Source organism: Macaca fascicularis, chromosome 1, assembly GCF_037993035.2.
Source record: "Macaca fascicularis isolate 582-1 chromosome 1, T2T-MFA8v1.1".
Lineage (NCBI taxonomy): Eukaryota > Metazoa > Chordata > Mammalia > Primates > Cercopithecidae > Macaca > Macaca fascicularis.
This window is the reverse complement of record NC_088375.1, coordinates 148188-171944: the sequence shown is the minus strand read 5'-3', so window position 1 is coordinate 171944 and position 23757 is coordinate 148188. Positions and strand designations below refer to the sequence as shown.

Here is a 23757-nt window from a genome sequence, read left to right as displayed (position 1 = left end):
CCCACCTGTGAGTTCAAGTGCCCTCAAACCCCTCCCACCCCTCAGCCAGTCAAGCCCTGACTTGGAAGTCACCTTTTATCTAGGTTTTAATTTCAGAGAAACAATGGATAATTCATAATGTCACTTACATCCTAAACACTGCAGTGGACAAAAATACCACCTACCTGAAATTTAAGTGGATACACTATATGGATAAATCTGGCATCACTACTTTTGTCCTTCCTCTGCCTTCATGCTCACATCCAGACACATCTAAGATCCCACCCCTCTGGCGCTCTCATCTCTTAGCTCAGAGCCCACTCCACCCAGCAGGCCCCTTTCTACCAAACCCTCTCCTGGCACCCGTCACCTCACACAGCATGGCCCCACGAGGCACCAACTCCTCCCCTGCTTGTCTACACTTGCCCTGTACATGACCACCCTGGCCATGGGGCCTTGCACGTCCCCAAGAGCATGCATAGCGCGGCTCACTCAATCTGGTCCTTCACCTCCCTTCCCTGACCACACCATCTAAAGAGCCCGTCGCCTCACCCTGCTCTTTCCTCCCCCAACCCTTGCCTCATCTTTGCGCCTTTTCTCTTCCTCCAGCAAGGACAGTAGAAGTTAACTGTTACATAAACTACTTTATTTAAATAAAACCAGTAAAGACCCTTTCCCCCTTACACACCAGCACATGCACGCACGCACACCCACACCCTCCCTTTCTGCTCTCTGCCCATGGCCACCTCAAACCCTGAGGTTCTCATCGTGACCAACCTCCCTCGACCTGTAGACCCTGTGTGGAGTCCAGATGCCCACTCATCCCAGTCGCTGGCAGAACATGGGCCTAGACAAGAGCTCTCCACTATCCTGGGGTGGGTCAAAAGGAAGGACCAGTTCTCCCAAGGCACCCAGATCTGGTGTGGCTTCCCTACAAACTGGGAGCACTGTCCCAGGCAGCTGGAGCTGCTCCCCACGGAGGGCAGGACTTTTCACCCCAAGCCAACCCCTCCCTGTAACAAAGGTAGTGAAGAGGGTTGGCAGCCAAGCTTGAGTGTGCCCCGAGGGATCCTGCAGTAGGTATTGAGTTTGGGTAAGAGCAAGGGAGAGCAATTGAGCACCAAATTCCCTAACCCCGCCCTGCAGGAGGGTGCTAAGTCAGTTCAGCATCCTCTACCCAGAAAAAGTAAACACAACTGTGCAGCAAGTGAGGGTGGGAATGACGGGCCTAAGCCTCCAGGACCTCGTGACTTCACCCCCACCACGGGCCCTCTTAGGGACCCACTAGCACCTTGGCAATGTTGAGGACCCAGCCCAGCGGAAACACCGCACCCACAGGAGCCAGTCTGGAGTGGGTGATGTTCCCTATGTTGACAGTGGGGTTGGGTTTCTCTCCCTGACACCAGCTTCCTGCAGGTTCTGTAAGCTCTGCTTTGGGGCACATTGCAGAGCGCCTCGGCTCATGAAAGGGAACGCTGAAGGGAAAGGTGGCGTCTTCCAGAGGCACACAGCACGTCTTACAGGTTACACACGCGCGGGCTGGAACAGGACGGGGGTGCAGGGCGCAGCAGCATATCCAGGGTGCCCTCCAGAGTTGCCTTGGGAAGGGGGGCGGGGCCAGAAAACCAACGGGAGGGGTGCCTGTCCGTCCCCTCCGACCGGAGTACGCAGGCCCAGCACCCATTTTCTCTGATGAGCTTCCCAGTGCCTTCCAGACCCAGTTCCCTGAGGGAAAAAGCCAAACAGATGGAAAGAGAGGGAGCAGAAAGGGAAAGCAAAGGGTCAATGCCCTGCAGATTGTGATGAGCCAGCAGCAGGGGCAGGCAGAGCGCCGAGGGCAAGCCTTCCGGACGGGTAAGGCAAACAGAGCTGCCTGCTGAAGGGAAGGGGGAGGCTGTGAGAACGCCAGGGCAGGCACAGAGGACTCGACACAGCTGGCCTCTCCAGGGAAGCACTGGAGAAGGGGACCTCCGGGAAGCCGAGGCCCCAGAGGAGAGGGCGTGAGAAGCCTGGGGGCCCCGACCGGCCCAGGACAGCAGATTCAAGCCAGGAACGCCGGTCCCTCCACTACAGGCTGACACTGCGCTGGTGCCGACCCCCACGGACTCCGCCGTCGCTGCCCCGGCGCCCTCCACTCCGGGTTCCCAGCTCTTGGCCGTCCAGACTGACGTGGTCCGAGAGGCCTCGCAAGTGCTCCACGGAGTCGCACTTCTGCAGGTCCGAAGCCACCGTGCGCAGGCTCAGCAGACTCAGGGTGTCGGTGTCGGGGGCGGGGCCGGGCCCCAGGCTGCTGCCCTCCTCCAGCCCCGCACCCTCGGCCCCCTCAATCCCGCTGTCTCCATCCTCTATGTTCTCAGGTCCTGCTTCAGCCCCCACGGGGGAGGAGCGCCGAGGCCCCAGCGGGTGGGGAGGCAGACCCCCGCGGCGCCGCGCGTGAATCTGCTCGCTGATCTGCTCCAGGTTGCGAAGGGCCACTGAGTAGCGCGTCTTGGCCTGAGCGACCTGCTGCTCCAGTTCTGTTACCTTGGCCTTGTGCTCCTGCAGAGGACAGAACAGCGTCAGGCGACCCGTGATGCACGCCCCACCTTACCCAGCACTCTGCGCTGAGGTCTGAGGGCCTGCTCCCCCCCACCCCGAGAACCTGGACAGCTGGCTCAGCACCCACCACAGACCCACCACACCCTTCCCAGCTCCACTCGCTCTCTGGGCTGTTCTTCCCCGCAATCCTGCTCCTGACCTGGGCCCCACCTTCCAGGGCCTTCCTCTCCACCAGCTCCTGCTCATCCTCTCCCCACTGTTCCCCTTCACCCCAGGGCTGGTTCTTCTTCCCCATCCCTGGGTTTCTACCAGTTCTTTTCCTCGTTTACCTCCCTTCTTCCAACTACGTTCGCGCCGTCACCAGCCCCCATCCCTGCCTCCCACTCCTGCAAGGTCATCTGGAACGTGTGTGCCACCACCCTTCCCCACCACTGGCCGCTGGCCTCACCTTGGCCACTTCACCAAGATGGCCCAGAGAGGCCGACCAGCATCCCCTCCAGCTGCCCTCACTTTCCATGCCTGCCCCTGCCTGCACCCCTACCTAGCCATTCCTCCTCCCCTCACCCACTCAGCTACCTCCAGGATCTGGCTGAACTGGGCCTTGAGCTCAAAGTAGGGGCGGCTCTTGCCAATGGCCCTCCGGAGCGTCTTCTGCAGGGCTTGGACCCGAGCCTCAGCCTGTTGGCACAGCCGAGTCACTCGCTGGTGCTCCCGCTCACCTCGAAGCCGTTCTTCCTCCGCCTCGTTCACCTGGCCCAGAGGGACACATCACTGAGCCGGGACCCAGGCTTCAGTCTCTGGCATCTGCCCCAGGCTGCCAACCTGAACAATGCCCTGGGGGGAACCCAAACAGGAACATCCTCTGCAAACCCCCAACTGTGTACAGAGCCCGAGACACGCAGGGGAACAGAGCGTCTGTGAGCCTCCAGAGAGCTTATTTCTGTGTCTCTTGGATCTGCTGCCTGACCACTGAGGACCACATCACAGGCACATGCCTCTGAGCCACCTCTTCCCATGTTCTTGCCTCCTGTCACCTGCACCACTGGCTACTCAGCTTTGCTGCTGCCAGGAAAGGGACGCTGGCGCCCACTCAACCACTTGAGCATCAAGGGAATGTGTCAGCACATCACACATCTGCAGCAGCCACTCTCTTCAGGGAGCCCTCAGTGCCAACGGTTAGGGATCTGGGAATGAGAAGAGCCCGTGTGGGGAGCCACAGCTGTACACTGGGTTCTCCAGGTTTCCACACCCTATGTGGGCACCATCCAGGATACGTGGGCCAAGGCTGGATGGGGCTCTGGGGTGCTTCTGCTCAGGGTGTTGGACAGTTGGCCCACTTGTCCAAGTAGACAAAGTGGCTGGAGCCCTCACCTGCTCCCTGTTCCGGGGTAGCTCTAGACTGTTCACCATCCCCTAACCCCTCCCCCAGTGCTGTGTGCTCTCATTTGCATGAGTTCTAGAGTAGAAGTGAGGTGCCTGTTCTGTGCGAGGGGCAGATGAAGAATCACAAGCCACAAACACCCCCTGAGGAGCTGACACCTGCCCTGTGCAAGCTGAAGGTGGCAGACAGGGCCAATGGCAGAGATCCTTCCGCTCCCCAGTCCCCTTTCAGGAGCTTGGAAATGATACATAAATTATACTTCAAAACTCGAAGTGTATTGTCAGAGCTCAAAAGCAGGAAAGGGAGCAGATTCTGAAAACAGACGCGAGGAGTCACACAGCTAAACATAACAAAATGTGAATGTTGAATCCAGAGTATCCACCAGGGATGAATTGTTTGGGTTAGTCCCACACCTGGAGGCGAACGTTCGAGAGCCCAGGATGACATTCTAAGTCAGAGGGAGATGGAATATGGGAGGCACTGGAGGCCAAACAGGACAGAAAACGAGGACCAGGTTTTGCCTGAAACAGAATCAAAGTTGAAAGAAGGCGAGAGTGGAGGAAAGTGTGAGGAGGTTAGGTGATAAAGACATAGCACAGAATGGATGAGAACCAGTGAAGGGGACCTGCTGGCACCGCCCACCTCACCTTGCAGGTGGCATGGTTCAGCATCTCCTGCCACGTGGGGTCCAGTCGGTTCTTGTCGGCCATGACGCCCTGCTCAGCCACAAACACCATTTCCCGAGCAGCGTTGTGCATGCTCACGGCTCGCTCATACCGCAGCGCTGCCTTCTGTGTCTCCTGCTGAGCCTGGGGGGAGAGGGATATCAGGACGGGGAATCCCGAGGGACCCCAGCTGCCCATGGAGACCCGTAATAGATGTGAGGATAAGAGAAGGAGGAAGGCCTACTAGCAATGTCGGCTTCATTTCCCAAACTGTGCTGAGGATAAATGCCAAGGAAGCAACATTCTATAAAGAATATTTCATAAGGATATGGACTAGAAGAAATAAAAATTTTGCCAGTGGAGGGTAGGTGTGTGAAATCCAGCACTCCCAAAGGCTGCTAGCCTTTTGCCTAGGGAAAACAAAGGAAAATACAAACCATTTTAGTGTAAGGTGGTTAGCACCATGGACAGAGTCTTACAGAAAAGATGACCTTGAGACCATCAATTCCATGTTCAGCAGGCAAGCTGAAGGAAATAATCGGACAAGTTCAGAGACAGTCATCACAGCCACACCAACCCAGCAAAAAACGAAACAAACCTAACTTTTCAGTTACAGGACATTGGTTAAATAAATAACAGTACATCTAATATAAGAAAATAAGCTGGGCGCAGTGGCTTCTGCCTGTGAGCCCGTCTACTTGTGAGGCTGAGGGAGGAGGATTATTGAGCCTAGGAGTTTGAGGTTACAGTGAGCTATGATCACACCACTGTACTCCAGTCTGGGCAACAGAGCAAGACCCCATCTCTTAAAAAAAAGAAATATTCACTAATCAGTCCTTTAAAATGACAGCATGGATGTATAGTGATTGACCTGGAACCATGTGATAATGCTAGTAAAAGAACGAAACAGCACACACCGTGTAATCTCATTTTGGCGGATATATATATATATATATATATATATAAAACCTCCCCTGTAAGTGTGCCTTTCACATGCAAACCAACCAACCAATCCAAAGCCTGGATCCCCAACTAGCTCCTTTACCTACTTCTCACCCACCAAGCCAATATTTCCTCTGCCCTAAGTCATCCCAGGGCCAGGTACTAGACAATTAGAGGCCACCCCTATAGCCCAGGGCCTAGCAAAATTATTCCAACTATCCACTCCTAAGCTTATCCAAACTTGTCTACCCTGCCTCACCTACTCCTTTCCACAAAAATCACAATAAGGCTCCACGCTATGCTTTCTCCTTCACTTCTTCTGCCTCCTGAAGGACCCCAGTTGCTTCCCAGTGTGGCCCTGCATGGCATGGTATGTCCCCTCCTCTTGGGAACAAACTCTTCTTCCAAGGCAGTTGTCTCTGTATCTGTCACCTCAACATGCAGGATGAAAACAAATCCCAGGAAACAAAATGCATGAAACGTGCATGGTAGGATTTTGGGTGGTTTTTGTTTCCTTCTTATTTTATTATGTTTTTCCAAAGGTGAACACACACTATTTGTTAAAAATAATTTGTTACAGAAAAAAGGGGTGTGGGATGGGGAAAAGAGTGAGGAGAAAGCAAAGAAAAGATTCAGAAGAGAGACATGAACCAAAGGGAAGAGGAAATGGCAGTAGATGAAAACAGCAGGATGTTAGAACTGACATATCTGATATACCCTAAAGCCTGGTTCCTGATACGCAGAAGGCACTTAAATATTAGCAGGGCTGAACTAAATGTTCTCCCACACCCTCCCTCACCATTTTATAGACCATGAGCCCAGGGCCCAAGGTGGTAAAAGAATCTCTGAGCCCACAGAGCTTGTCCCGACCAGCAGGTCTAGCCCAGGGTTCTACCCTCAGGTCTGGTGCTTTGTCTCTCACTTCACATAGAGACAGAAGAATCCAGGGACAGGCTCAGCATGTAGCCTTCCGCAAACATGGGTCAGCCAGCCATACCTCCTTAGCCAGCCGCCGAGCCTCATAGTAGGGCCGGGCTTTCTCGATGCAGCTTCCCAAGTGGGAACCCTGTGTATTCAGTTTCCTCGCCGACTCCTGCAGGATCCTCCGATAGGTGGTCCTGGCCTCCTGGAAAGGAACAAGGCAAAGGAAAGGCACATATTTGGGTCCCAGCTCCTCTCGTTTCTCAGACACACCCCTCCCACTGCCACTGCCTCAATCTGGGAAAGACACAGAGATGCTTCCAAGGACCAGCCCAAGCACACAAGGAAGAAAACACTCACATCCAGCTGAAGTTCCACCTGGTTGATCTCCTCGCTGGCCTGGTTCAGGTGCTCCAGCTCCTCCTGCCACAGAGAGGGGTGGCAAGTTAGTGCGGTGGAAGGAAGTAGCCTTGAGTGAACTGTGCAAGGCAGGAGCAACAGAGAGAGAGCGCGCGCCCCACTTGCCCAGGGAAAGGAGGTGAGGCACTCAGGAAAGGAAAGAAGACATGGAGATTGCCACATACTTTCTTGTCTATCTGGGAGCTGACATATACAATCTCACGTAATCCTCACAACTCTACCTTGTTTTGGGTAGTAAAACCCCACTTTTCAGGATGAAGAAATTGAGGTTTGGAGAATGCAACACCAATACGCACAGCGTGCAGTTGTGGTGAGTCCTCACGCTCTCCATCAGATTGCGGCACTTCCTCAAATGGAGGGGTCTCCTTGGACCTGAGGGCTCTCTCTCTGCGAGAGGATGGCCACCTGGACCAGGGCAGGGCCGCTCAGTCAACACATGTCTACTGAATACTTATCACCTCTCGGGACCCTGACACCTGAGAATTCAGGACATAGAGGTGGCAGCTTACAGCCTGTGAGGAAACCCAGCAGGTCAGCCGCAGGCCCTGGGCAGTATGTACAGCCTTGTGAGGGGTGGGTGTGGGTGCCCTCTGGGCAGCAAGGTCACCCACCTGGGTGGCAGCAGGTCAGGGTAGGATGCCTGGAACACTTGCTCCCCAGCTGGGAGGGCTTCATAGACACAAAAGTGCCAGTGGATGGCTGGGCGCGGTGGCTCACGCCTGTAATCCCAGCACTTTGGGAGGCCGAGGCAGGCAGATCACCTGAGGTCAGGAGTACCAAAGGGGAGCAGGTACCCTGGGCAGACAAGTTGGCAGCTGAGAAGGTCAGTAAGGCTACAGCACCATGGGAGGTAGTACCAGGCGTTTTTGCAATGGCAAAAGGGTCTCTCAGAGCCTGGTGCCAATGTAACGAAAGCCTGGGGGAGCCAGGGAGAAAAAAGTGGAGGCTGGGACGGGCGTGGTGGCTCACACCTGTAATCCCAGCACTTTGGGAGGCAGAGATAGGCGGATCACTTGAGGCCAGGAGTTCAAGACTGGCCTGGCCAACAGGGTGAAGCCCTGTCTCTAGTAAAAATACAAAAATTAGCTGGGTGTGATGGCACACACCTATAATCCCAGCTACTTGGGAGGCTGAGGCATGAGAGTCACTTGAATCTGGGGGGCAGGGGTTGCAGCAAGGCCAGATCGTGCCACCGCACTCCAGCCTAGGTGACACAGTGAGACTCCATCTCAAAGAAAAAAAAAAAAAAGGTGGAGGCTGTCTGTAGTATTCCAGGTGGCAGAGGAGAGGGCAGATCCCAAGGAAACGCAGGACGCAGAATCACAGGGGCTTGGTGGATGACTAAGGTCAAGATTAGGAAAGTGTATAGAGTCCAAGAAGCCTTTGGCCTGCTTGGGCAATGGGTGACCATGACCGCAGGTCCCTGCAGAGTAGATCCTGTGGGAAGGAGAAACCTGGGGAGAAGTCGCTGGACAAGCTGGTTTGAGTGTCTCCCTGGCCCCTGGAAGGACTGGAGAGAGAAGCAATAGAACCATCCAGGGCTTTCCATGAAATGGCAGAGAGCTGAAAGGGGTACTGGCCTCAAGTCATCCTCCCTTGCCCGAGAAAACACAAAAGTTCCCAGAGCCCCTGGTGAGCCAAGGACACTACTGAGGAGCAGTGCTGGTCTGTGCCAAGGTCCTTGTGCCAGGAAATACCTGGTGCCGAGCTACAGGATTTGCCTTCACCAGCCCCTGCTGTCTCTGGACAGGAGACTAGACAGGCCAGAGGGACCCAGCCCAGCAAGTGCCTGCTGCCCAGACCCATGACCTGCACTTGGCAGCAATCCCACAATCACTTCCCATTCACATGGCTGTGATGTTGGCCCCCACTCACCTCATTCAGGCCTTTCAGCAACCCAGTGCGGGAGTCAGGCTGACACGCACAATCTTCCTTTTAGTCCCTTCTATCCCTTCTATCCTCCCCCCATCCCCTGCCTTGATCCTGCAAAGATTTGGGTCAGCAGGTAAGAATACAGGAAACCAGTGTAACATGTTAATTACAGTAAAAGGAAGAACACAAAGGTAGAAACCTGTCATGGAATGAGGATGAGGATATGAAATGCACACACCTGCAACAGTGTAGACCCTGCCTAAGGAGGGCCACAAATCTGGCTCTAAACTAGGGGTATCCAATCTTTTTGCTTCCCTGGAACACACTGAAAGAAGAACTGTCCTGGGCTACACATAAAATACACTAACACTAGCTATAGCTGATGAACTAAAAAAAAAAAAAAAAAAAAAAAAAAAAATCGTGGCCTGGCGCAGTGGCTCACACCTGTAATCCTAGCACTTCAGGAGGCCGAGGTGGGCAGACTGCCTGAGCTCAGGAGTTTGAGACCAGCCTGGGCAACATGATGCAAAGCCCATCTCTACTAAAATACAAAAACAATAGCTGGGTGTGGTGGTGCACACCTGTAGTCCCAGCTACTGGGATGGCTGAGGCAGGAGAATCACTTGAATCTGGGAGGCGGAGGTTGCAGTGGTCCGAGATTGTGCCACTGCACTCCAGCCTGGGTGAGAGAGCAAGACTGTCTCCAAAAAGAAATCGCAAAAAAATCTCATCATGTTTTAAGACAAGTTTACAAATTTGTATTGGGCGGTGTTCAAAGCCATCCTGGGCTGCATGCGGCCCGCAGGCCACTGGTTGAACAAGCTTGCTCTCGACTCTCTTGAAGAGACCTACTCAACAGAAATGTAAAAGGAGCTGCACGTGGAATTTTTAATTCTAGAAGCCACATTTTTTAAAAGTAAAAAATAAAAACAAAATGAGTGAAATTATAAAAATATATTTAACCCAATATATCCAAAATACCATTTCGACTTGCGGTCAGCATAAAATAATATTATTATCCATACTTACACTTTTTTAAACTAAGTCTTCAAAATCCCTATGCACTTGACTCTTAGGACACATCTCAACCTAGACCGTGGCATGTGGCTCCTGTGTTGGATGGCGAAGGTCTAAAAGTTGTTGTATTTGGGTAGATGCATCTACAGTGTCACACAACGCAGTGTCCATAAAATAACTATTCTGGAAGAACAGGCAGCCAACACAGCTCAGGACCCCAGAGGAGGCACAGGGTCAGCACCACACTACCAGACACATAGAACTCCAGGTTTCACAGCCTTCCTAACAGGGACATCACCATCAACTGACATGGTCACCCTAACTGGCCCTAACAACGCAATGTCTGTCAAGGTGAAAGGCAACCTATCTCCCTGGGGGCCCAGCTTCCTGTGGCTTGACGTGGCCTACAGGGGCTTTTAGGCTATCTGGGAGACGAGTGACCAGTTCTTTCAGCACCTCCTCTGGAATATTCTTTCTCAGCTCCTTCGCATTTGATAGATGAGAAACAACCAGGCAGAAAATTAGTGACAGACTTGGGTCTGGATCCAGGACCAACCTTTGATCTCACTTTCCTTCCACTGTGACCACCGTCCTGGGACTGAGGACACCGTTGGAAGGACATCTCAGTACAGAAGGAAGTGCTGTCATCTAGGAAAACCACAGCCTGGGTAGGAAAAGGGCAGGGCTTGGAAATGCAGCAAACATTGACTGCGGGAGTTCAGTTGGTAAAGGCCACCCTGCAATGTTCATGTGGCAAATCAAAGTCCAAGACTGGACCCTCACTGGATTCCATGGTCTAAAATGCTCCCAGTCACCAACTTCCAGCTCCTGACAAGACAATCAACGCACCGGACGGCTCAGCATCGGCTGTGACTACTGGAAAAAGGACAGGAAGAGCTGTTGCTGTTTGCAAGTGGCAGGAGTGGGCATTATCTTTCCATATGGGAACTAGCATCCCAACAGCACCTCCAACAATTTACAAAAAGCCATCTGCTGATGGGATCTGTCCCCTCAGAGTCACAAAGCTCTATCTAACAGGACAAGACGATGCCTGGGGAGCAAAGCAGCCTGGAGGGCAAGGTCAGCACGGGAAGGAGGGAGAGAGCCCGCCTTGGGGATACCCAGGGAAAGGCTGAGCAGGAATCCACTGAGGACCTGGGACGGTTTTGGGCAGTCAGCAACACATTCCATTTGGCCTGCTTCACCAGGGACTCCTGGCACTCAGCTGAAATGGAATTCGAGGAGGACAAAGTCTGAATCAGCATGCATTATCCATCAGTGAGCCAGCAGCCAGCAGGGAGGGTGACCTTCCCAGGGCACAGCAGTCAAATTCCCAGGATGCCAGGACACTGAATCAAAGGCATGGGGACTCAGGCTGCAGATGCTCCCACCCCACCTCGTCTTTTGTACAGACCATCAAAAGACTCAAGCTAATGGTAACTGGGGCCAGGGTGATGACTGTCCTGTGAAAGCTAAATCCATACTTCTAGATGAGGTCACAGAGGTTGCAAAGTCACCCTAAAGAGTTTGGAAAGGAGCAGGTAAACGAGTGCACTCACAGCTGAGGAAAGAACGCAACCACTAAGAGGAGGCTCAAAAGTCACAGAACAGACCCAGGTCCATCCTAGATCCACGCTCCTTTCCTCTTCCCTCCACTGGAGCCCTCTCGGAAGTCTGAGGATGAGCCTGGAGGACTCAAAAGAACTCCACTAAGATCGTGACATGCAGACACAGTCAGCAGCCTTCCCTGGAGGGACAGCACACTCCAGGTAGGCACCAGCTGACTTTCTTCCAACTTCCAGAGGAATTCCACCATAAATGGCCATGGAGTTGCCTGCCTGCGAAGGATCCCCAGCCCCAGGTCAGAGAGGGCCTCATCCTAAGGACAGCCTTTCTGGGAGGTTCAGAAAATATCGAAACAGGTGCCCTACCTTTGGGATATACCTGGCCCAGTGGATTTGGCTCTGACTGCAACATTAGAATCCCTTCTCACCCCACCCAGACTAAGAGAATCCACGTGTCTAGAAAGGCTCAGGTAAGGGTATTTTGGAAGCTCCCTGGTGACTTTTTATGGACTCTGGATGGAAATCCAGTAAACGCACTGAGAATCCAGAGAAATGAACACCCACTTAAAGCACTGAAACACGTGATCAGAGCAATGTGCACGGTCTGGTGAACTGTCAACACTAAAAGGGACCTCGAAAGACGAACACCCCAATCTCCTCCTCATCTTGAAAGCCCAACCACAGAAAGGCAAAATGCCACCGGCCTCCTCCAGGAAGGGCTACCTCTCTCCCACAGCAAGAAGACACGAACTCCCTGCTGAGGTCAGAGCACTGGCCTAGCCACACCTGTGTCATCAAATGAGGGAAGCTATTACTAGACCTTCCCTCCCTGTACAACCTGCAACACTCCACAACGTGCTGTGCAGTTTAGCAAGAGAGACCAGGGTCTGGTTTACCCTCCTTGCACCAGTGACACCACAAGCTCACTGGAGGCAAAGTAAACGTTACGCCAGCTCAGTGTACTCCAACTCTCACAGAGCGCATCTGATACAAGAGTCAGTGATGACAGAATGTTCTATTTCTGCACTGTCGGTACTGCTTTTTTTTTTTTTTTTTTCCCTGAGACGGAGTTTCGCTCTTGTCACCCAGGCTGGAGTGCAGTGGCACAATCTCAGCTCACTGCAACCTCTGCCTCCTGGGTTCAAGTGATTCTCCTGCCTCAACCTCCCAAGTAGCTGGGATGACAGGCACCCGCCACAACACCCGGCTAATTGTTTTTATTTTTAGTAGAGACAGGGTTTCACCATGTTGGCCAGGCTGGTCTCGAGCTCCTGACCTCAACTGATCCACCTGCCTCTGCCTCCCAAAGTGCTGGGATTATAGGTGTGAGCCACCACGTCCGGCCGAGGAACTGCATTTTTACATGTTAATTTTAATTGATTGTGTTTAAGTAGCCACATGCAGCTAGTCCACCCTATTAAACAGCACAGTGCAAGTATGACTCTTCCTACTACTACCATTGCGGACACTGGAAAAATACACAGGAGTGGCAGAGGCCAAGTAAAGAGACCACAGTCGATTCTCCTCTGCAGAAACCTCCTCTGGAGCAGGGCAAGGAAGGCTGCAGGGAGGCACATAATGCTCATTACACAGCCCTCCTCCGCAAGCAACAGAGTGAGAGCTCTTTCCCGAAGTGGTATCTACAAACTATCACCAAGGAACAAGCAAAAAGAGTTTGAGAAAGAACTGTAGACTTGTGTCAGAGCAGAGCAAGAATGAGTTGTGCAAATCAGCTAGACCAACTGCTCACTTTACAGATGAAGAAACTGAGGCTCACAAATGTAAAGAAACTTCCATAAAAATCATAAATCATGGGGTTGGAGGTAGCATGAAACTCAGCCCAAGGCTTTTTTCACTACAACTGATTTCCTCAGAGGATGATAAATCTGTAGAATTAGCAAGAGAAACTGGCTGTTTTCAATGCAATGTCAGGCACAGCAGAAATAAATTACTGACTCATGCCAGAAACGAATGGCTCACCACTGCTCCATTATAAGCATGGACACAGCAGAAGAGGAACCCACACACACACACATATCCCAGGAACCCACACAGAGAGAGAAGGAAGAATGCCAGGACTGGCTTTGATTTCTTCCCAACTCACTGGAGTAATCCCATAAAGGTTTGCTGACAGGTAAGCCTAGGAATTTGAGCCTTCGTATGTTCTTGCTCACCCATGGAAGAGTCACCTCCACAACATCAGAGTCTTGGAGATGTGACCGGACCAAATGGCAGACTCAAGACCCAAACATGCAGAAGCATCCTCGTCATCACCTGCCCGAGAAGCTTCCTCAGGAAGTCCTTCTCAGCCAATCTCCTGAAACACTGCAACCCAGCTTTGACTGGCCAGGCATCTCTTCCACATGGAGTTGGTCTTCCTCACTTCCTTACCTTCCCCAGGTCTCCTACACAAAGATCTGCCTGTCCTACTAACTAGACTGTAGACACTCCAAGGCAATAAATGCTCTTCCATTCCTTTAGGAGACCCACCATCCTGAGGGCCAGGTGTGTATGTTACTAAGGATTGGCCACAACAAAAGTTACAAATCCTTGAACATATGGGGTTTCTTTATAGATCTCAAGTTGATGCTACCTTTATAACACTGGAAAGGTCTGTCTACCAGAGTGAAACACATTATCAGAGCAATGTGGGCTGCACATCCCTGGAAGGTACTGCTGACAAGGTGAGAAAGGGGAAAAGATTCTCTCACGCAGCCTCAAAACTGCCTCCCAATATCAAAGTCATCTCCTCTCACACAGCATCCCTAACTAAGGTGGCAGCCCCTCTGCTTCTCTGCAAAGTACAACACTCCTACCCTCCACTGACCTAAAGTGTGCCTCCTCCGTCTGCTGCCAAGTGACACTTTGCTCCTTCAGTGAAGCTTTCAGCAATGCCTGCCAAGCACTCAGGCCAGGCCTTTCTCTGCACTCCCTCAGCACTTCAGACACACAACTCTTTTGGAACTTGTCACATTACTCTGCAATGATTTGTTGACAAACTTGTTCTCCTTTCCTGCCCCAGCTGACTGGGGACAGAAGAAGTCTAAGCTCTCATTCATCCGACACTCTTTAGGGAGGCTGGAATCAGGGCTTTCCTCCTCTCCCTGCTCTCAGTGTTCTCACCTGTATTCTAGGATCCAGTTCTTCCTCCTCTCTTGGGGACAATTTGGCCTCACTGCTGCTGCTTCCACCTCCTCCTGGCTCTTCTGCGACTGGGCTCCTAGGGACTTCATCCTCTGCCACTTCAGGCCGTAGTTCCCCCTGTGGGGTTTCCCGCCCTCCTGGAACCTGTCTGAGCTCGGCCATGCTGACAGGGAGAGGGCAGAGCCCTATGCACAAGAGAGGACTGACATGCTGGGACCAGGGCCCCAGCTTGGGGCTTCCTGGGTTCTAGATGGCCAGGAGAAGGGTTTCTCTTCTCAAAAGGCAGAAAACGTGGGCACAGGAAGAACCTCACACTAGGTTAGAGGTTGACATTCAAGTTGTCAGTGGGGTTCTTAGAGCTGAAGCCTTGTCTGTGCAAAAGTTCTTCCCTTCCCGCCACAGGGAGTCCACTATGAGAAACCCGGAGCAACAGCTCCAAGGCGGGGGGCAAAGGGGGCTTGGATCCTGGGCCGAGGCCTGCTAGGAGGAGCACCATTCGGGAGGGTGGAGGCAGGCGCCTCCAGGCTGTGGTGGCAGCTGGAGAGAGAAGGTTGGGCCCGAACTGAGGCTGTAGGATGAGCGTCTCTGGAGAGCTGCAGAGAAACAAAGGCCAGGTCATGTCAGCATCAAAACCGCGGCCACCAGCCCCTTCCAACTCTACATAGCCTCCCAAAAGCTACACTCTCACCACGCCCCCACCCATGTATTCCGACCAGTCCCTACCTCAACTTCTCTCCTTAGCCTTCAAGGACTTCAGATTCTACTCTTCCTCCATCCCAGCTCCTCTCGACCCAGCCCCTCCCCAGTCAGCGCCTTCGAGACTTTCCTCTGCACCCCTAGGCTTTCTTCCATCTCCTGCGGTCCCCCGCTCTTCCCACTCCACCCCCGCCCGGCTTTGCGATTCACCTTGTAACCCCGAGCCCCACCCCACCTTTTCTGTCCAACCCCAGAGACGATCTAAGCCTCCCGTCTCCAATTCCACACTCTTCTGCAATCCCAAGGACCCTACTCCCGGCCATTCTACCCAGCCATGCGCAAAAGCCCCCCTCACAGCCTTACCTCAGTTTACATTCCCGTCCGCGGAGCTTCTAGGCAGCAAACAATCTTCCCCCTCCCTCCCCGCAACAAGCCGATCCAACCAAAAACGACCAGGCAGACCAGAAGCGGAAATACGTCATCGGTGAACAACGCCCTCCCCCCCACGCTCTCGCTCAAGCCGGGCCTCCTCGGGAGGCCTCACCGCCCCCGCCCTGCCTTCGGTTTCCGTACAAAATGGCGCCCCACGCTGCTCAGGCTGGTCCTAGGTTGCCTCCAGACCATCCTCTACCAAGGCTGAATGAAAGAAACACATGAATGTGGCGCTGACGAAAATTCAGGCGCGGGATGGAAGTCGAGAGTAACTGGTGAGAAGAGCAATACTAGCTATAAAATGGAGATAATAGCCTCAGAGAGAAGTGCCATCTTGCTTTACGGAGCTGCGGCGGCGGCTGTCCGGAAGCCACTTCCGGCCTGGTCCGGGAAGGCGGGCGCGACGCCGAAAGGGAGCTGGTCAAGTTCCGGTAGCGGCTCCTGGGGCGACTCCAGTCCGGACCCTGGCGGACTTCGCCGGCGAAGGCAAAGTCGATTTCCAAAAGTGACTTTCCTCTCTCCAGTGAAGGCGGCGGAACCCTTACTAACGGCGTGTGAGCGGACGGCTCCGATGGGTAAATCCCAGCCCTCGAGGCCTCTGGACCTCGCACTTGAACGACATTTTGGTGTGGTCACCAATTACTCCGTGAATACTAATCAGGAACGTAGTCAACATTAACTCAGTTAATTCACTCGTGCACCCAGGGTCAGATGCCCTCGATGAGCAGGAGTTTGTTCCATGGCATTGTGTGTCGTTACCTGGGTCCATGAACGAGCGACCCGGTTGTCACCTCTACCTGTCGCTTGGTGAGGCGAGGGCCTAGGCCTAAGGGGAAGGGCTTCAGCGTGGCATGCTTTGTTTTTACAAAAGGCGTAACTTCCTCGGAGTCAACTCAAAGTTTGCCCTGCAGATGGAAAAGGCAAATGGGCTGAGTTCCCCTTCTTTTTGGATCCTGGCAAAGATAACCCAGCTAGACACTGAAGCAGTGAAAAAGACTTTATTCAGTAACCACTTACAGAAAGGGAAAGAACTGACCTCTGTTCCGATTTCTACAGAAGTGATTGGGCATGTCAAAGGGAGAATGAAGGAAGGAAGGTGATCAGGGCTCAACAGTGTCAGAGAAGTGAAAAGTTACAGAGTTGATTGGCATAGATGCGATTAGGCCAGATGTGTCTGCTGGCTAGCAGCTGTAGAAGTTAGAATACTACTCTTATTTATTTATTTATTTTGAGAGCGGAGTTTCACTCTTGTCCGGGCTGGAGTGCGATGTCGCGATCTTGGCTCACTGCAACCCCCACCCCCACAAGTACAAGAGATTCTCCTGCCTCAGTATCCCGAGTAGCTGGGATTACAAGTGCATGGCAACACCTCTGGCTAATTTTTCTATTTTTAGTAGAGACGGGGTTTCCCCGCGTTAGCCAGGCTGGTCTCAAACTCCTGACCTCAGGTGATCCACCGGCCTAGGCATCCCAAAGTGCTAGGATTACAGGCGAGAGCCACCACGCCCAGCCTACAGTGCTATTGTTGCACTGATATTGGGAGGTAGAGGCTCTGCCCTTCTTGACGATCCATTTCAGAGGAATGGCTCTCAGGTCCTTTAAAAGGACCTCTTGAGTTGTAGCAGACACATAAAACACCTTAAAGAGAAGAAAGAAGGATTCATAATTGTAAGCCCTTAATAAACGCCCTGAGAAAGGGAGATCAGGAGCCTATCATCGGGTGTTGGCTAGAACAAACAGTAAATTCTCCTGTCTTAGCATTGAGCTTTCTCAGGCAGGCATTTTCATGGGGGAGCTGGGGTTATCCTAGGGACGTGATCTTACACTGCTAGAAGGCACGCTAAAGTTTGTCTCTTAGTAACTCAGAGGTTTGGATGGAGTCATGTGCCAAGAGTTCTACAGTTCTCAGTCCATTTCGTCTACCCCTTCATCCCATGAATAACGATTTTTTTAATTGAGCAGAGCAAAATATATTCCTTTAAAAGAGGTGATTGAAAACAGATTTTCCATTAAATTGGAGGTTTTGTTTTTAAAATTACAAAAGTGATTTTTCTAATTTCAGTAAGTCAGCAGGACCTTGAGTAACATTGTCTAAGTGGACAGCTTTGATGGATAATAACGCCTCAGTCTTCTACTACAGTCCTTTTTGTTATTAAAGTGCCATACAGAAACCATAAAAATTAAATATAAGGTGATAAACATGATTTATTTGTTCTCTACCAGTCACTTTAATTTTGTAGAACTAGAATTTCACTGTAATAACCTCATTTTACCCAAGATGTTGTTTACCCCAGCCTGAATTCTCCAACCTTTGTTATTCAGCACTGTTCCAGTACCTGTCATTCTTATACCCCATCGCATAGCTCCTTTTCTCTGTGTAATGCTTAGCAATCACAAACTGCTGCCACTTGTTACAGATCTTTGGTGGGAAAACATGAATACATAGAATGCCCAGACCTCTAGATCACGTCCTGAGCTTTAGCATCCCCTTTAAAGTCTCCACTGGTCTCTTCCAAGGTTGACTCTCACCCACTGAGACCAGATGTGAATCTATCATGTATAGATTGTAATATAATCCCACAAGAGTTTTTCTGCTGGGTTTGGATAATGTTTTAGGTAGGAAGAGATTGGGCGATGCTGTGCATTGATTTAACCTAAACTTGTTTATTGAAGCCAGCCACAAACATGATGAATTAAAACTTTTGTCTAGAGCTGCACTGTCCGAAAGACCTTTCGGCAAAGAAGGAAATGTTAATCAGCTCTGCACAGTATGGTAGTCTCTAGATACATGTGGCCATTTAGAACTTGAAATGGAGCTAGTGTGATTAAGAAATTGTATTTTTTATTTTAATTTAAATAGCTATGTGTAGCTAGTGGCTCCTTTCCTGGGCAGCACATTTGTAGAACCTGCCTTTTCTATATAATTTCTTCAGAACACATACTGAACTTTCACATCTTCAATACAAAACAGCCTCTCAGTCTCCACTCTCATTTGTCTTTTCTCCACTTCCTCTCCCTTCCCATTCACCTCTACAGTCTGGCTCCGGATGCTGCCAATTCATAGGAATTACAAAGATAAGGTGATCCATGCTCTTATTTAACTTCCGAGTCACCCTTATACTGGGTTTCCTCTTCTCTGGCTTGTTGATTCATTCCTTTATGCAATATGTCTTTACTGAGTGCCTATTATGTGCCAGAATTTCAGGCAGTGTTGAGAAAAAGGACACTATCTCAGTTCCCATGTAGCTGATAGTCTATGGTGCTCATTTTATTTTATTTTATTTTATTTATTTATTTACTTATTTGTTTGAGATGGAGTCTCACTCTGTCGCCAGGATGGAGTGCAATGGAGCGATCTCGGTTCACTGCAACCTCTGCCTCCCAGGTTCAAGTGATCCTCCTGCCTTAGCCTCCTGAGCAGCTAAAACTACAGGCACATGCCACCACGCCCGGCTAATTTTTTTGTTTTTTTAGTAGAGACAGGGTTTCACCATGTTGGTGAGGCTGGTCTCCAACTCCTGACCTCAAGTAATCCACCTACCTCGGCCTCCTAAAGTGCTGGGATTACAAGTGTGAGCCACCACGCCCAGCCGATGGTGCTCATTTTATAAACTGGTGAGATTCAAACTAATTGGAAGACAACCCAGATACATGTTTTACCTTGCAACCCAGTATACATATATGTGTGTGTAAATATATTCATTAAAAAGGTACAAGAAAAGATCTTTACCCAAATTATATGTAAAGCACATTAATATTTTTATACTATTTTTAAATGCTGGTGGAGATCTCTTTTTTGATTTCATTACCTATTCACAGTTTGAAAACCCTGTCCTAAATGTTACTGTGCCCCAGGCCCTGATGTTAGCCTCTGACCATCTCATGCTGCCTACTTTCCCTGAGTGCCCTTACCCTAGTGCATGGCTGTAGTCCTTACCCATGGCTACTGTTCCTTCCTTGGAGCTCTTTCTCCACAGACTTTCCACAGATCACATTCTGAGATCCGTCAGCCTTTGAGATACAGCTGGCCTGTCCCAGAGTTGCCTCCCTGTCGTGGATCCAAATCTGATTTCATCCCCTTTCCCAGATCCTGCTCTTCTGACATTTAATGTTGGTAAATGGTTCTACAGTCCATCTCTTTACCCTAGGGAAAAACCTAGAAGGCACCCCCCACATTGCTTTTCATCACACTGAGTATCTCAGAGAGATGCCTTCTGTTCATCTCATTGCTGTAGCTTCAGCTTAGACTCTCCTCATTTCCGTCATAGGTCACAACCTCCGAAGTCTTCTAAATCAGCGCTTAAGGTCGCACTTAAGCAATGACGGAAGTTACTATAGTTGCACTGTCCAACATGGTAGCTACTAGTCATGTGTAGCTCTTTTCCAGGTTTAAATAGCCACATATGGATCCTGTCACAAGGATCCCTCCTAGTTCCTGGTATTAATAAACAAGCAATCCACCCCTGTAGCCTGACTTAGTGAGTGAAATGTAAAAATATGAAAGCCATATGAAGATGTTAGCAACACCGTCAGTTACAATGTAATATCACAAATCAACTTTACTTCTTAGTTAAATTTTTTCATAAATTTTTACTTGCAACTTTTATTTCTAATTTTCTCACATAAGTACCCTAAATTGCCTCCATCATTAAAAATTACCTTTTTTAGGTTTTTTTGCCTACCAATATAAGCTATCTTTTTATAGTTCTTAACTTTTTTCCTACTGTCAGTTATATATTTAATAAATACCACCATTAATTGCTGATTAAACATATTGGAGTTGACAAATATATAGTAATAGAAAGCAGATCAGTGGTTGCATGGTGGGGAGGTGGTAGAGATTACAAAGTGGCATGAAGCAACTTGTGGGTAGTGGATATGTTCTCCATCTTGATTGTAGTGAGGCTTTCTTGAGGATATATATATATATGTCAGAACTTTTCAAACTGTACATTTCAGTGTGTAATTTGTATATCAATTATACCTCCCTAAAACTTTTTTAAAAATCCAGTTGAAGGCCAGGCGCGGTGGCTTACGCCTGTAATCCCAGCACTTTGGGAGGCCGAGACGGGTGGATCACAAGGTCAGGAGATCGAGACCATCCCGGCTAACACAGTGAAACACCGTCTCTACTAAAAAATACAAAAAATTAGCCAGGCGTGGTGGCAGGCGCCTGTAGTCCTAGCTGCTCCAGAGGCTGAGGCAGGAGAATGGTGTGAACCTGGGAGGCGGAGCTTGCAGTGAGCAGAGATCAAGCCACTGCACCCCAGCCTGGGCGACAGAGCGAGACTCCGTCTCAAAAAAAAAAAAAAAAAAAAAAAAAATTCCAGTTGAAAACTTGCTCCCAGAAATATATAATGTAAAATCTACTAATAAATGTTAATGAAAGGGACAGCCTGTATTACACTTATTTGTTTATTTAACTTTTTAAAGACAGGATCTTGTTCGGTCACCCAAGTTGGAGTGCAGTGGCCTGATAATAGCCCACTGCAGCCTCCAACTCCGGGGCTCAAGCAATCCTTTTGCCTCAGCCTCCCAAGTAGCGAAGACTACAGGCCTCCACCACCATGCCTGGATAATGTTTTGATTTTTGTTTTTGTAAAGATTGGGTCTTGCTATTTTGCTCAGGCTGGTTGTGAACTTCTGGGCTCAAACAGTCCTCCTGCCTCAACCTCCCAAACGATTAGAATTACAGACGTGAGCTCCCATGCTTGCCCTGAACCTATATGAATAAAAATCTTTATTTTTACCCTTGTTAAATCTGCTGAGTTTTCCAGAGGTAAATTACTTCCCCGAGTTGCTCATTACATGTCATAATAAAAACAGCAAACACTTAGGCAGTGTATGCCTTGCACCAGGCACTGTTCTGGTTTATTCATTTGATCCTCACAAAAACCAACTACAGCAAATTGTACCTTCATTTTACATTGAGGAAATTGACAGACAAGGAGATTAAATAACTTATCCAAGGTCATACTGCTGCTAAGTGGTGGAACCAGTCTTTAAATACAGACAAAAGTATTTAAGATTTTTAAAAATAACTTATAGCGACACATCATATGTTCCGTTTAAATGTATCTACTTACATTTTAAATGCTCTAATTTGTGAAAATAACCAAAATCAAAATTCTTTCTAAAGATCCGACAGGTTTGCATGTGATACCATTATTATTTATACTACTGTTCTTTTTTATTTATTTTATTTTATTTATTTATTTATTTATTTATTTATTTATTTATTTTTGAGATGGAGTCTCGCTCTGTCGCCCAGGCTGGAGTGCAGTGGTGCTATCTAGGCTCACTGCAAGCTCCACCTCCCAGGTTCACGCCATTCACCTGCCTCAGCCTCCCAAGTAGCTGGGACTACAGGCACCCACCACCATGCCTGGCTAATTTTTTCTATTTTTTAGTAGAGACAGGGTTTCACCGTGTTACCCAGGATGGTCTCGATCTCCTGACCTTGTGATCTGCCCGCCTCAGCCTCCCAAAGTGCTAGGATTACAGGCGTGAGCCATGGTGCCCAGCCCCTATACTACTGTTCTTAACCTTTTAAAGTGGTTTGAATTATAAAAACTGATTTTATCCTACCTTGCATTTTACTTTGAAACTGATTTTTCCCCTGAGAGTTCTGCTTTGTGATTTTAAGCTCATTTTCTGTATTTTATTTTGTGAACCACTGAGTCTAGATATGACTTTTGAACATAATTTTTATAGAACATAACTCAAAAAAAAATGTCATTAAGGACTAAGAAGCAATTTTTTTTTTTTTTTTTTTTTTTTTTTTTTTGAGATGGAGTCTCGCTCTGTGGCCCAGGCTGGAGTGCAGTGGCCGGATCTCAGCTCACTGCAAGCTCCGCCTCCTGGGTTTTTACGCCATTCTCCTGCCTCAGCCTCCCGAGTAGCTGGGACTACAGGCGCCCGCCACCTCGCCCGGCTAGTTTTTTGTATTTTTAGTAGAGACGGTGTTTCACCGGGTTAGCCAGGATGGTCTCGATCTCCTGACCTCGTGATCCGCCCATCTCAGCCTCCCAAAGTGCTGGGATTACAGGCTTGAGCCACCGCGCCCGGCCAGCAATTTGTATTTTAAAGGAAGTTGATCTTCAAATGTCCTCTCAACAAATATTCTACTTTTGTGCTATTTCAATTTTATCTAGTTTACTGTAGCTCTTCACCACTAGTTTACCTGTACAAATGTAAAAATAAGTAAAGTAGCAATCTCTCCGATGGAATCAGTGTTTGAGTCCTTGAAGTTGACCACAGACTGTAAGCAGCACAAACTCCAATAGTTTTCTATTAAGGTTACTGTTTAATTTAAAAGACATTAAATCCTCTGTGTCAACCCATTAAGATTAATATGTGTGTTATTGATTCAATTTATGTTTTCACTTATCTTCTTGTTTCCTGAAATCCATTTTGATATGGCTTTACAATATGTTTGCAACTTGAAATTAATACAAACCCTTATTCCTTAAACACCAAATAAAACCTTCATTTCAGGATTTAATCAGTACAGTCTTTCCGGTTCTTATTATTCTAAATTGTTAGATTTCACTTTTCTGTGCTTGGTTCTTTCCTCTATTTGAAAACTGTGTCAGTTGACATCTGTGGAGTTATTCGGGGAAGAACTGGGAGCTACCGTCCTCTAGAAGCCAATATTTTTATTGTAACTGAAATTAGAATGTTTGAAGAATGGAAAACATTGTATTTAGCAATATAGGAACAAGATGAATGAAACTGAAACAGTCTTCTCAGTCCTTATACCACTAACAACATGGTAAGGCTTCAGCATCTGATTTTTGGCATTGTGAATATCCACTGGGCTCACACTTCAGACAGGGATTTGAAATAGTGGTGTATACCTTAGCCCTACTTACTTGCCTTTCAGTTGCCCCCAACTCACTCTCTCAGTCTGGATTGAGTGCATGCTCACTCCTTTCCTGTTCATCTAATCCCTCTGCCTGACCCAGTCCCATCACTTATATTGCAGAAATCTCCCAGTGGGGGTGTGTGTTGGGAGGTGAAAATCATTGTCACCTCCATCCACAGACCCCTATACAAAATCCTGGCTACGTGCTGAGCCAATGAAGTTTACTGATGACCTACTGCAAAATTACCCTAATCTTCCTCTTGTGCCTTTACACCACTTGGTACTTTGCACATGATGGGATGGCAAGGTCTGTGGTGG

General features: G+C 49.4%; 1 protein-coding gene across 3 annotated transcripts; it reads right to left on the bottom strand.

Annotated features, from left to right (window-relative positions):
- Positions 1-603: 603 nt before the first annotated feature.
- Positions 604-15590, bottom strand: SH3BP5L (SH3 binding domain protein 5 like). Of its 3 annotated transcripts, XM_065546104.1 has the most exons (8): positions 15504-15590; positions 14424-15037; positions 6787-6849; positions 6503-6631; positions 4546-4707; positions 4312-4419; positions 3094-3267; positions 604-2517 (listed from the first exon to the last, which is right to left on the bottom strand). In XM_065546104.1, the coding sequence occupies exons 2-8, from the start codon at positions 14604-14606 to the stop codon at positions 2047-2049; spliced, it is 1290 nt and encodes a 429-aa protein (XP_065402176.1). In that variant the 5' UTR covers positions 14607-15037; positions 15504-15590; the 3' UTR covers positions 604-2046. The 3 variants fall into 3 exon arrangements, with proteins under 3 accessions (XP_065402176.1, XP_005539581.2, XP_045246361.2); XM_005539524.4 differs by lacking the exon at positions 4312-4419; XM_045390426.2 differs by lacking the exons at positions 3094-3267; positions 4312-4419.
- Between the last annotated feature and the right edge of the window lie 8167 nt (positions 15591-23757).

Excerpts from the sequence above, each read along its gene's own strand:
- SH3BP5L (XM_065546104.1), bottom strand. The coding sequence starts at position 14,606 with ATGGCCGAGCTCAGACAGGTTCCAGGAGGGCGGGAAACCCCACAGGGG. Across the intron at positions 3,268-4,311 it reads TCTCGAACGTTCGCCTCCAG|GTGAACGAGGCGGAGGAAGA; the intron begins GTGTGGGACTAA and ends CCTCTGGGCCAG. Across the intron at positions 2,518-3,093 it reads AGTTCAGCCAGATCCTGGAG|GAGCACAAGGCCAAGGTAAC; the intron begins GTAGCTGAGTGG and ends TGTCCTCTGCAG.